The sequence below is a fragment of the Python bivittatus genome, unplaced genomic scaffold (assembly GCF_059951505.1).
Source record: "Python bivittatus isolate LINGU-HERP-01145 unplaced genomic scaffold, Pbiv_v1 ctg000080_np1212, whole genome shotgun sequence".
In the NCBI taxonomy this organism is placed as follows: Eukaryota; Metazoa; Chordata; class Lepidosauria; order Squamata; family Pythonidae; genus Python; species Python bivittatus.
The window spans coordinates 84,708,108-84,721,965 of record NW_028277035.1 but is presented as its reverse complement, the minus strand read 5'-3'; the positions used below and the strand labels follow the sequence as shown (position 1 = coordinate 84,721,965).

The window sequence follows — 13,858 nt, the reverse complement described above, 5'->3', positions numbered from 1 at the left end:
TTTTAAAGATACTGTTCATTTAAAATGTTAAATAAGAAGCAGGCATGCTGCAAAGCAAATTTCCAACTACTAGTATCTTCCAAAATTTCCAAAATACTGGTATATATGTCCAACATTTCTCTGGACTCCACGTAGGCCTCATAGGCATCCTTAACTAATAGAGATGGTCATAGCCAAATACTTTGGTGGAAAGTATGTCCACCTGCCCAGAAAAAACAAAACTCAAGATAAACACTAGTGGTAAAGAGGACTTGGGGGACTATAGGGAATAAGGTAGAAATCTCATCAGTTTATATTCTGGTCATGCCTTTTACCACACCATCCATGGCACTAATTTTGTGAATAGGCAGGTCTTCCAAAGCACTTCGTGAGAATGTTCACAGCACATTCTCAAAATTGCAAAAGCAGCCATTGGATCAAAAGTGTTGATCCATTTGCTGCATCCTTCATAGAACAAAACTGGTTTTCTTTCTGATAGTTCTGCAGAAACTGACAGATCTGGCTGATAACTGAATTCAGCTCCTATTTGCTGTTCCAACAGCCAGCTTCAGCAAAGGACCAGAGTCAGTTGACTACCTTGTTTTCAGTAAACTTGATTTGAAAGGTGTGAAAATTGGCTTCCTGAAAGAGCTATTATCATAGGAGCTTGCTGAATGAAAACATGTGTTTTCAATGTGTGGGCACAGGAAACTGAAATAACATCCCCTAATATTTCCAGAAATTAGCCATTTTTAATAACCACCAGAAAATTAAGGGAAGGCATTTCATTTCAGTCCATCCTTAAGTATAGTGAACAACAATAGAACTCAGTTAACTACTATAGTACATTATGCTAAGCAGTTACCAATTATCTGGTAGTTTCTGTGTGTTCTGATGAATTTATCAGTCATATGAATGTATCAGTCTTATTCTTCTCTTTATGGATATAGCAGATCTTTTATCATGATTGCTGTTATTGTGTGATCAGTGAGCAAATGACTGCCACGAGAGCAGTGGAGCACGCTGATATCATATGAGGAGCAAGATACTACATGAACTTTGGAAGGCATGACAGAAGTAGGCTGGGTGTAGTCATGTGTGATCACATTTGTGCTTGCTTACATCTCTGGATGATTTGTTCGTTTATGCTTCTGTTTTGTTTTGTAGAGTCCAAGGCAGCATATACAGGGATCCTGTGCAATTTCACATTTGGATGTTGAGCAGGCCCAGACCTGTTTAGCTTCGGTATTGTGTCAGCAAATATGCCTTTAGGCCCTGCAGAGCAATCTAGTTTTTAGAATATTGAAATAAGAGCATGTAAATGACTTGTCAATACATTTTTTGGGTGTTGTTTTCTCTGTAGCTAAGATAAGTTGGTTCCCTTCTCCTAAGCTTTTGTCCTGATCTAATCTCAGATTGCTGACTGACCTGGCGTAGTTACTCCTTTTTTTATTCAGTTTACCCTGCTTTATTTAGGAATAACAATGTTCATATTATTAGGTTCAGTAAATTATTCATTCAGTTAACTGCCTGCAAATAAAGTCATGCAATTTATTAGCCCCTGCAGATAAAGTCATGGAATTTATTAATGCATTTTACTTGTTGAACTATCCAAACATATCAATTATCTATAGCAGTGTTTGTCAACCTTGGTAAGTGTAAGATGTGTGGACTTCAACTCCCAGAATTCCCCAGCCAGCCATGCTGGCTGGGGAATTCTAGGAGTTGAAGTCCACACATCTTACACTTGCCAAGGTTGACAAACACTGATCTATAGGGACGAAAGGGGAAAATAAGCTTCTGAAACATCTCTCTGCTGTTCCATATAAGAGCTTTTTACTCATAGAACAAAGTAAGTGGCTATTCTTTTTCTACAGCAAAAGCTAAATTATCAGTGGTAGATAAGCAAAACACTTTTTGTGCCACGGTTCCTAGGAAAGGTTTGATAAGAAGTTTGTGTATGCCGCAGAACATTCAATTATAAGCTGCTAATCATTTAATGCAGTGATTATAGTTTATGAAATAAAAGGCAATAACTATCTTTATACACCTCAACTGTTTGTTGCTTATTTGTTCTTTACTACATGTCTGTAGTAGTAAGTTTGTTTTTAGAATTTCTTTGTGGTGCTTTATTTAGTCCTTTTTCACAGCTGAGGGGCAACTGAGGTGGAGAGCTGAGATTTATTAGTATCTTTTAAGTGTCAAGTAGCAGATGGCCAATACTGCCAAACAGTCTAATTTTACAAGGGCTAGTATTGCCTGTAATAGTAGAAAATGCGGTTTGTTTCCCAGATAGGCTTCCCATTTCACCACTGATGCACTCACTTGTCTTTTTCATCCTGTTTTCACATGTTGGTGATTATGGATAAAGATCTGTATAAATGCCAAGAAAAGCTTCCTTGGGATGGTGGTCTGAATATGAGTACTTCAGTATGGCAACCAGAGATATTTCTTCGGACAGTTAATCCCCCAGTAGTACTAACATTTTATGATAATCAGTGACCAGGGAGAGAAAATGCGCTTTCACCTGATCAGCTAACAACTCCTCCAGCGCTTGTAGGGTTAGTTGAATGTTTTGTTTTCTTATTAATCTGATTTCCATTGCTTTTAATGTTGCATGCAGCCCAGAGTCTTCTGGAGTTGGTCAACCTATGGGTGAATAAAAATGAATACACTGAGGTCACGAGGGACCATAAGTTGCCAATTAGGTCTTTGGTTCCTTCTTTCATAGTTAGGCAGAGTATGTATTATTATTTGCTGTTAAAAGTGTGCCGTATAATTCTTTTGGCAAACAAATTGCAGAGGGCAGAAGTAACATTTCATAGGATATTATTACACAGACATGTTTGTGTGTTTTACATGTTTTCTGTCTTTAGTATTGTGCAATATTGGAGTTCTGATAATAATAGTTGTCAGTCCAGTAGAGGTTAAGGAGTGTTATATAAGTTTCAGCAGAACTGACATGTGAAGTATTCCAAAATAAATACTTGGCATAACATTTATATGAGGTATATGTTACATTCTTGGTACGTTTTACTTGAAATTTGCCTGTTTTTAATGGTTTAGGAATTCAGTATTAAGAAACAGTGGGAAAAACATTCATTTGGATATTATTGTCACACAGTTGCTTCCTCCTCTGACACAATGCACATAAGTTTGCCTTTCAGTACAGGTAGTTCTTGATTAATGACCATTTGTTCAGTGACTGTTTGAAGTTATGATGGCGCTGAGCAGGGAGACTTATGGCCGGCCCTCAAAGTTGTGGCTGTCACAGTGTCCTGTGGTCACATGATCACCATTTGTGACCTTCACTGCCAACTTCCGACAAGCAAAGTCAGTGGGGAAGCCAGCAGGAGGTTGCAAATGGCGATCACATGATGTCACACCTAACGACTGTGCAGGATTCATCTAACCACCGCAACTGGAACTGCTGTTGTAAGTTGGCATGGTTACATGATGTTGTGCTTTATGACCATGTTGCTTAGTGATGGAGTTTCTGGTCCCAATTACCATTGTTGACCAAGGACTACCTGTAATTGTTTCTTTGAGTCCTTGTAAGTTTACGCTTGTGTCCTCAGTGATAGTATTCTCCTTGCGGTCCAAAGTATTCTCAGCAATTTCCTCCAGCACTGCAGTTCAGAAGCATTGATTTGGCATCACTCGGCCTTTCTGATACGTCAGCTTTCACACTGACATGCTACAACTGGGAATATCATGGCCCTGACAGTTCATACCTTTATTATTAATGTGATGTCTCCACACTTCAATATTTTGTCTAGATTTATCATAGATTTTATCCCAATTAGCAGAGATGTCTTGCCTAATTCCATCTCTGTGAACTTTCTAGGACCGCCCCCCACAGCATGATATCACCCTGTGCAAAGTTTTGCAATCCATCCTAAAAGTAGAGTAGGAAGAGGTTTTCACTTTATAGTGACGAATGCAACTGTCCAGCAATGCATTGTGATGTGGAAAAAGTTATTAACAAGTAGTTGAAGTAGGTGAAGAAGAAATGAAATAAAACATGGCCTGATAAACTAATACAGATAAGTGAGTAGGCTCCAAGTTGAGGCTCTAATGTAGCATTGGAAAACATATAGTTGTCCATATACAGCGCTCAGGACTGCAATGGTGTTTAAAAGGCCCTGGCTGTTGTAATCCATTCATACACATTTGAAATTATCTTGAAAGCAATATTGAATTTTCTTTGAGAGATCATATAACATGTTATATGTTTTAATTGTGTTTCTAGGAATACATTATTCGTGTACAAAGAGGGATTTCAATGGAAAACAGCTGGCAGGTAACTTCTTAAATTCTTAATATAAATTAAAGCAGATTTTCCCCCCTTCAACTTAACTATAATATAACTTATCATATATAACTATATGATAATCCAGTATTGTCACTGTGTAACTTCAGGGGTTTTTTTTGTAGAATCATTTGGTACAAAAAAATTTTGAATGAAAGAAGTTGTGGAGTAGGATTAGAGCTTAGCATGTTATTTCTGTTTACTCTTTCCCACGTTCAGTCTTCTCTGGCCATAACACAGTTGGTCCTTGTTAAATTATCACTAGTTTTTAGGTAACTCCAAGGTAATTAAGACCAGTAAAGCCAAAGTATATTATATGTTTCACCCCCATCTTCTTGATACTTGAACAAGAGCCCCAGTGCATATGAGATAAAGTGAAATTTATTTTGTTCATTAGTGTTAAACTCAATAATTACATAATATCTTTTTCTGTGGTTTGCTAGTAATAAGGATCCAACATTTTGAAGAGTAATGAAGCCAATTCCAAGACATGACCAAGTTACTATTATTTCATTATTCCTATCATGTCTCAAAATATGAAGTCTACACTACATTATGCCACATGAGTAGCAAATGATAGCAGAATAGAGCCCTTCCCCCCCCCAATTTTTTTTTAAATCTTCTTTAAAAGTCCTCTCACCTGATGGACATAAACAGTAGTCAGATTCTTTGTATCTTGATGAAAGTAGGTTGGTGCTGAGTCTCTGTCTTATGAATCTAACTTGGTGTGAATAGGAAGCTCTGTGTTGTAACAATGATATTGGTTGATTGATCTTTTCACCTGCTGCTGTGGGACAAAGAAGACCTTAATAATCTTTCTGTTCTTTTGCCCTTTTCCAAATAACTTTAAACTGTTGCTTTTATAGCTTTTCTCTTCTTTTTCTTGTGATGGAAAACTCACCTAAGAAATGCTAACCACTAGAGAGGATCCAGTGATTGTTTTATTATTTCTAAAGCTAGTAGGTTATAATGAATCACTTAGAACAGCCATAAGCAAGAGCTACAAGGTTGCATAATTCTTATTTAGGATATTGTTCAAAAGCATGTAGTATACTTGACAGACACAAATGCAGAGAAGAAATGGTTTTACAGCTGATGAGAGGAGGAGATAGAGTAAGGAGAAGGGGTATTACGGTCAGGGAGAGACACAACAGCTTCATCCTTTGAAATGCAGGCCTATTGCTTTGATAGTGAGAGTGCCAAAACCTTCGCTGTTGTTCTAAGAAGCTGACCCCATATTTCACTTCAGAAGGACAGGTGATAAGGATGCTGTTAATTAGCATCCCTGAGAAGGTTAGTTGTCCCAGAGGCACAAATTCCATAGGAAAAAGAAATATTTTTATAGCATATAAAGAGCACTGCTGGATTAGGTCCTAGTCCAGCATTCTTTGTGACCAACTAAATCTGTTTGAGAAGTCACAAGTCTCGAGGTTGCCGGTCACTTCAAATTTTCCTTCCCATATTGCTCCCCAGCAGAGCAGATTTAAGGCATGCCGCCTGTGGTTCGGAAGATAGTAAACAACTACTAATATTAGGAGCCACTGATAGCCTGATCCTCCAGGAACCTGTCTGGTCATCTTTTAAAATTGCCCAGGTTGACTACCATACCACAACTGCTGGCAGTGGATTCCTCAATTTAACTGTCCATTGTGTGAAAAAGTTTTTCCTTCTGTTGGCCCTGAATCATCCTACATTTAGTTTAAGTGGTTGACCTCAAGTTTTAGCAGTACTGTGTGAGAGAATGAGGAAAAACTATGTTATCTCAGCCATGCATAATTCTCTATTCCTCTGTCATGCTTCCCCTTACTTCCCTTTGTTCCAGGCAAAGGAGACCCCATTTTATAAATGCACATGGGAATGATTACTCATTACTCACGTCATTAGTCAAGCACAAGTCCATTAAACTTGCCTGTGCATATTGTATTATTCTTTGTATAATTTGAAATAATTTTGCTATGATAGGCTCTTTGTAGAGGAGAAAGCAGTTTCCCTTTTTTTCCAACTTCTGAAAGATTTTGTATCTGATACTGGCACCTCTTCTTCTTACCATGAATCTTCATATCAGCATACCTGATTATCACACTGTACTCCTGCAACATGTTGGCCAATGGGAGAGTTTTGAATCTGTGCCTGAATTATAAGTTAGATGAGATTTACAGTGTATTTGAATGTGTTATACCCAACTAATAAAGTGTTGTTTTGCAGATTATACGAAGATACAGTGATTTTGATTTGCTGAATAATACTTTGCAGGTAAATTATTTTTCTTTTTATATAAAACTATTTAAATTTTTGATTTGTATATTGTAGCTATGTGATTAAACTATCTGATAGAAATCTGCATTTTAAGTAAATGTGTACATTTTAAATATGGTTTCTAAATTATCTCAAAACAGATATTTATATAATCAGGATTAACTTTTTGAGAGACAAGAACTGTTGAAAACATTGAAAACAGAATCTGAAATCTAACAGCTAGCTAAGTTCCAGTCCAGTGATTAAGCTAGGCAGTGTGCATTAGAACAATCTTTAAGTGATTATGGAGGAGTAAAATCTGAACGTGGGAAAGTTGCAAATGTTGACACCCAGCAATAATTTAACTTGAACTCTGGACACTAGTTTCTTTTAGTGTGTGTGGGAAAATACCAGAAAGGGGCTGTATATTGAAGTTTCTGGTAGTTTGCAGGCAGAAGAAGGAAGCTTGTAGCTGCATTATAGTTATTTTCAACAATTTCCTTGTTGCTACTCATGTTTTGTCAGATACTAATAGTAGAAGAGTTGTGTTAATTTGGTTTCATTCACTGACACCGCAATACAGGTTAGTGGAAATGTACATTACTATCCTGTGTCCATTCTCAGCATGTGCTGGACTAAAAACATGTTGAATTTCAGAGAAGGATATGTTTTTAAGTCTTGATTTGTGAAGCATCCAAGAACCTCTGTTGATGGACAATATAGAAATACTGCAAATATAATCATAAAAGATTGTATGTGAACAATTTTATATTTTCATGGAGGGAACCTGAGAGGCCATTAGATATTGGAGGCTTTCATCTCCACATGTGTTATGTCCTCTCATAGTGGCAGAAAGCTTATTTATTGGTGTGTGCTGCTTCTGGTACTCTGAAGGTAATGGCTCCTAAACAAAATTACTCTACAGGAATCTGAGCCTCCTTGTTTGCTGGGTATCGAAAAGTCCTAATTTATATCAGCTCTGAAACTGACTGACCTAATTCCATTGTTTCCATGGGAAGGTGAAAATTTTAAAAAGTGAGAAGAAAATGTTTTCTCCTGTCATCTTCCTCCCTGGTTGTGGTGAATGAACAAAACACTAGATATACAGTTTTAGAAATCAGTGATAGATACTTTTTTCTGTATTGGCATCAGTAAGCAGTTTCTTTTAAAATAACTTTTTCTCACTCCAAGTACAGTTTGCTTTTTAGATTGTTCCTAAGTTCAATGATTATTATGCTCTTTCACAATAGCTGTTTGTGAAAGCTGTTTGTGAAATTGTATGTCCAGCTCGGAAATTATTGCTATATCGTTTTTTGGATAAAGGTTGCATAACCCAATGCTGACGTGGTAGCATGTACTTAACATTAACAAGTTCTTCTGTGGGATGTGCGGTGATCGCTTGTATACTTCCCTGTCTTTTCTGACAAACACAGGCATCCTGCAAGTTAGTCATTCCAGCTCTGTTCAGACTCAGCTAAATATAACAGAAATATAAAGTGCTTCCTCAGCTAGCTTCACTGGAATTTCTTGATATTTCAAAATTTGAAATGCATTAATCAAATGTATAATTTCCTTTGCTGGAGAATGAATGAGTTCAGTGAGAGTTTCTGTAGAAAAACATTCCTCAGAGAAGGGAAGAAACAGTTCTGCTGTACTCACAAAAGCTGTGATCTTTCCTTCCTGTTTCTGTACAGACTGATGAATTGGGTTGTTTATCTTTCTTTTCCTTTTTTTTTTTTTTTTTTGGAAAAAATGTGCTGTTCCTTAAAATAATTAAGTATTCCTCTGGACCCCCAAACACCCTAATTCTCCCCAAATCCTTTGCATCTTGTTTCATGGGATGGGCGGTGACAAATTTGACGAACGAATAAATAAATAAATAAATAAATAAATAAATATAAATAAATAAATGCCTTTCTTTAAAATGATGTTTGTCAGCCCCAGGCCAAGAACGACGATGAGGCAGTCCAGTCCAGTATAGTTCCTTTATTAGCTTGCACCTAATAGACAGAATCTCGCCAGACTAAACCTATGCTAAAGCAACTGGTGGCTATACCCTGTGAGACTCTAGGGAGGGGCCAGTCTCAGTTTCTTCACCTTCTCACGGTCCTGCTGCGGGCTGAGGAAGCGCTTATGCAGGAATGCTGCCTCTCCCTCCTGATAACCTTGATCCTCCATTCCAGTATCCTCCTCACACATGCCTTCCATTACAATATCCAAGATACTCCCATCATAAATATTAATTCTGTCTTATCTGCTAGCAGTGAAGTTATTCTCCCTATTTTATCACAAAGGGATGACTTAAGTATTAATAGCTTTTTTAAAATGTAGATTTATTCAAAATTTGATGGAATGTAACAACAAAAGTATAATAAACCCAAAGAATACAACAGTAATAGTACAAATTACCAAAGAAAAAGGCCCATATAATATAGATCCTTTTTATTTCTATTAATATAGAACTAATTAATATAGAACCAGTCCTTTAGCATATTATTAAATCTAGACTATGTAAAATCATTGCTCCATCTTCTTATTTTTAAAATATATATTTCCAAAATTGATAAAGAACACATCTTTTGAATCTTCTCGGTAACATCTGATGTGTAAGTTTCTTATCACCTATACAGGATAATTCTCTTTGCCAAACCCCGGGCTTGAAAAGAGTTCTTCCACATTTTTAGTATAATTTAGTAATCACATTTACGTCTTTAACTGCTGGGTTTTCCCCCTGAATTATATTAATGTACATAATGACTTGGAGCCAAAAAAAAACTAAAAAGGAACATGACTTAGTGATAGTAGAGTACATCACAATCTAAATGTTTATTCTTGGAACTAGGAGTTCTAAGATCTTTGAACGTTTCCTCTTCATGTGAAAAAATGAGTCAAATTCTGGCTGGGAAATAGTTTTGTATGTTTCCAGATAGTTCCAGCTAAAAAAACACAGAATGCTGACTTGCACAGTCTATCCTCATTCCACTTTTTTTTTTTTTTTTAAATTAATACTTTGACAAAGAGTTGTGATGGTGCTACGTTTACTTTACATGGCTGTAGTTTGTTCTGGGGACATAAAACCATCAGAGTATATTTAGGAATGTAACTTTGGTATGTCCTTAAAAACTGCCATTTGTATTGCTAACGAATTAATATAAACTCTTAATCCGAAACCATTATTCTTTGTGGTGCGAATGAGAGTCTCTGACCCTCTATAATGTTGCTGAACTACAATTCTCAGCATCCCTCACCACAGCTAAGGTGGCTGGACCTGTTGGAAATTATAGCTCAGCAACATCCTTGGTTTATCATGATATGACTATAGATATTGGCATGTGAAACCAGGGTTTGCTGTAAGTTTGATTTATTGAACAAGCCAAAGAGGCATAGCTTACATAAAACATTTAAGTGAGAAACCATGATTTACAAATCAGAATGGCTGGGTTAGTATATTGCAGTAAATCAACGAACCATCATATGGTTTATGCAGTGTATGAACCCAAGCAATGCCTTTGTAAGAATGAATATTGGTTGCATTTTTATTGCAGATGTAATGAATGTATTTTATATTAGTAGTTTTCATTAGGCCTCTTCTTGTTTTCAAGATTTCTGCTCTTAGCCTACCTCTTCCTCCCAAAAAATTGATTGGAAATATGGATCGTGAATTCATTGCTGAAAGACAGAAGGGCCTTCAGAACTATCTCAATGTGATTACTTCTAATCATATCCTGTCCAACTGTGAACTAGTAAAAAAATTTTTGGATCCAAACAACTATTCTATTAATTACACGGGTAAGGAAATTATTTTGAAAATTCTTTATTAAAGAATCAAATATCTCCATGACAAGAAATGCTGTGTGTGTACAGGGGAATATGTTGTATATGCAATAATGTGTAGCTTTGTACATGAGTAGTCCATGAGCTGCCATTAGGCAAACATGTATCTGCCCATAGGGTATGGCATGCAGGAATTTCTTTGATAGCTTGCACCTTAGTAGTGATAAGTTATATATGTTGAAAGAGAAGTAAAATCTATGGGATTTTGAAGTAGGCATGCATAGTATTGTACTGTGAGACATAAATATATAAAAGTTGTGCAGGATTTCAACTGTGTAGTGTTTCTGGCAAATAGGGAGTGGAGGTGATGTTTCAGGGCTGGCTACTGACCAGAGGTGTTAATAGCAAAGTCTTTCTGTTTTGATGTTCTCCATGGGAATTGATAAAGATTCAAAACAAAATATAAATAGCTTGTTAATTAAAAATGTAGTTTTTAAATGAAATATAAGTTTTAAGACAATTTTTTTATAAAAATGTTTTTCCAGTAAGAAACTCTGAGATTGCTCTGCTGACTTGTACCATGTAGTCTCATTCGAGAGTCACACTTGTAAATAAAATTCATTGCTTATTTAACAAAGGCTTCCCCATTGCTGTGGAGCAGTTTGGCCAAGCACATGTAAACATTTCATTTAAAGAGTCCTAGAAGGTCTTCTGATGTCCCCGAGGGTCTTTCAAACTTAGATCCATTTAAGTAGATTCAGCCAATTGAATTAGAAAGGGTAGGGGAGAAGTAGAGAGGTAAAGTAAAGATAGAAGAGAATATAGAGAACATAGTTCTACTAGTGGGAAATTCACCATACTTAGCACGTTGTACTGATATTGTCTTTGAGATCTAAAAGTAAACATCAGGCATCTTGAACATGCAAGAGATGCACCAATCTGAAATTGGCTTACACATCCACAGGGCTTATGTAGACAGTAAAGAGGATGGCGTCGAGGGAGAAAGGAGAGAACCGTTACCAAAGAGATGAGAAGGAAAACAGAACAAGTCTGGGGCATGTAGAAAGTATGTGCAAACGTCTCAGACACCTCCTTAATTCACACAGTTATAAAAGAGGAGGGGGAGCTTGCAGGATTATGTTACTACAGCCAATCTAAGTAAAAGTAGTCTTTAATCTTCTGTGGAGTTTATTTCACAGTCTGGTCTGCCTTGTAGGGCTGACAGATCCATTACCAAGTCATTGAGTAGATAACCACTGCTTAAGCCCAAACGAAAACTTCTCAGACAGGCACCCCCCTAATTCACATGAATATAAAAGAGGGAGGAAGGGAAGCATATTCAGACTTGCAAGATTCTGTTACTATAGTGAAATAAAAGTAGCTTTAGGCCTACGTGGAGTCTGTTTCTTGGTCTGGTCCTGGAGTCTGTGGGGCTTATAGCTTTTGTTTGTACGGAAAGTTGAGCTCGGGTACTCCACAAGTTACCGTATTTTTCCGACTATAAGATGATACTTTTTTCTAAAATCCTTATGCTAAAAATTGAAGGGCGTCTTATTCAAGGAAGTCAGCTGAGGAGAGAACCGTGCGGTTGGAAAACTGCCCATACTTTGTCTCTGCAAACGGGCTTCCTCCTATTGCTAGCCTCCAATCATGAGTGAAACTGCCCATACTGTCTCTGCAAACAGACTTCCTCCAATCACGAGCCTTATGTAACTGATGTCAGCTGATGCTGAACAAACCAATTGGAGGAAGTCTGTTTGCAGAGACAAGCTATCGGCAGTTTCACTCGTGACTGAATGTAATCAGTTATGCAAAAGAGCATGGAAATGGAGCTGCAGAGAGACGGTTTGGACCTCCTCCCACCGAGTGTATCAGGTAAATGTTAACTAATTACTAAATAAAAATGTGTTCTGCACTATCTTTAAAATATTGATTTCTTAATTTTGGGTTGGAAAAGTGGGGGTCGTCTTGTACATGGGGGCATCTTATTGATGGAAAAATACGGTAACTGGCTCGGCTGCTGCCCCAAAGGAAGCACTGGGATGACATCTTGCAGGGCCTCCTCTGATGTTGAGAGTCTTCTCATTGATGGGAAGCCCTGCCTCATTCTTCCTCCCACTTGTGCATTACCCTGTCCCTCTAGACATCCTGGAGGCTTGGCTGCTTTCCTTTTCTTTCTTGCCAGATGGAATAGAAATAGAAAGTCCTCCTCCTGTGACCATGAAAAAGCAAATAAGGTGATATGGCGAGCAGAAAGAGAGGAATTGGCTTCCACCTGTGGATTTTCCCTTCCCTCTACAAGTCCTGGAGCATGGAGAGAAGCTGGTGATAGTTTCAGGACACTGTGGAAACAACGATTGTGATGAGGCAGACCACGTGTGGGAGGGGTCTCAATCTGGGAGTTGAAGGGCGAAAAACTGCTGAAAAGCAGTAATGTCAGAACACTACTGCCATGATTTCAAAGAAAGTATAAGTAAAATAATAGTATACATATTCAATTAGAAAAGATACTCTGTTACCATCCAAAGACAGCCTTTCGTTCAGAAGTTACTTATGCATTAAAAAATCTCTCTGGATGTATCTAAAGCAATGCAAATCATGGTTCTAATTTAAAACATTAGCCTGATCTCCTTTGGGACCCACATGTTTGCTTCTCTGTACTTCTCTGATGAGAGGAGGCATCTATTCCATTTTTGATAAATTGAACTTTTTTTTTTTTTTTTGTCTGCGCTCAGTCATTGCTGACCCTGCAGTGACTGCTTGGACGAGTCCTTGCAGTTTTCAAGGCAATTGTTTTTCGGAAGTGATTTGCCAGAGCCTCCTTCCTAGAGCAGAGCCCAGCTGGCGAGTGCAGGAGGCGGGGTTTCCGTTGCTTCACGCCCTTTTCGGGCACGCACGGTTTTTCGCACTTACCGGCAACTGCTCCCAACTACTTTTTGCAAGGCGCCGCCAGCATTTTTCCTCCCACTGGAGTAAGAATCCCCATTTATCTACTCACGTGAGTTTTCGACCTGTTGGGTTGACAGGAACTAGGGAGGAAACAGGAGCTCACCCTGTTTAACGCGAAGGCTGGACTCGAATTGCTGAAGCATCAACCATTTCTGGCCGGCAACTTTCAGCGTCATTAAGCCGCTGTGCCACCGCGTCCCCCTTAAATTGAACTGTAGCTTATCTTAATTATGGTTGTTGGAAACAGGCCAGCTTTATAAACCATGATTTACAATTGCAGGAGTATTTACGATTAACCACATTTTGTCCATGTTCAAATAGCCTGGTATCCTGTGTCTGATTTATTTTTCTTCTACACAGCCTTACCAGAACTCATTATTGTAACATTGAGCTGTGTTAGCATTGCATGGAAATCAACTAGCAGTCTTAAAACTGGGGCGGACTGTTTTAAGTTAACTGGCTGTCATATCAAACCTATTCCCAAAGCAGCATTTGTTACAAGGCTGGAGCAAATTCTGAATACTTCTTGCTGTGTCAAATAACATTAGATAGGTTGCCTCCTCTTCACATAATTTCGTTGTCCAGCGTCTTAATCAATGCAATGGGTTT

The 13,858-nt window shown here is 37.8% G+C and overlaps 1 protein-coding gene across 4 annotated transcripts in view; it reads left to right on the top strand.

The window, feature by feature from the left end:
• PXK (PX domain containing serine/threonine kinase like) overlaps positions 1-13,858 on the top strand; it is a 51,888-nt gene that overhangs the window by 9,399 nt on the left and 28,631 nt on the right. For all 4 annotated transcript variants that reach the window (XM_007427401.3, XM_015887929.3, XM_007427400.3 and 1 more), the window contains exons 2-4: positions 4,232-4,282; positions 6,497-6,544; positions 10,129-10,315. In XM_007427401.3, coding sequence (XP_007427463.1) covers positions 4,232-4,282; positions 6,497-6,544; positions 10,129-10,315 — 286 coding nt within the window. The remainder of the gene's footprint in view (positions 1-4,231; positions 4,283-6,496; positions 6,545-10,128; positions 10,316-13,858) is intronic.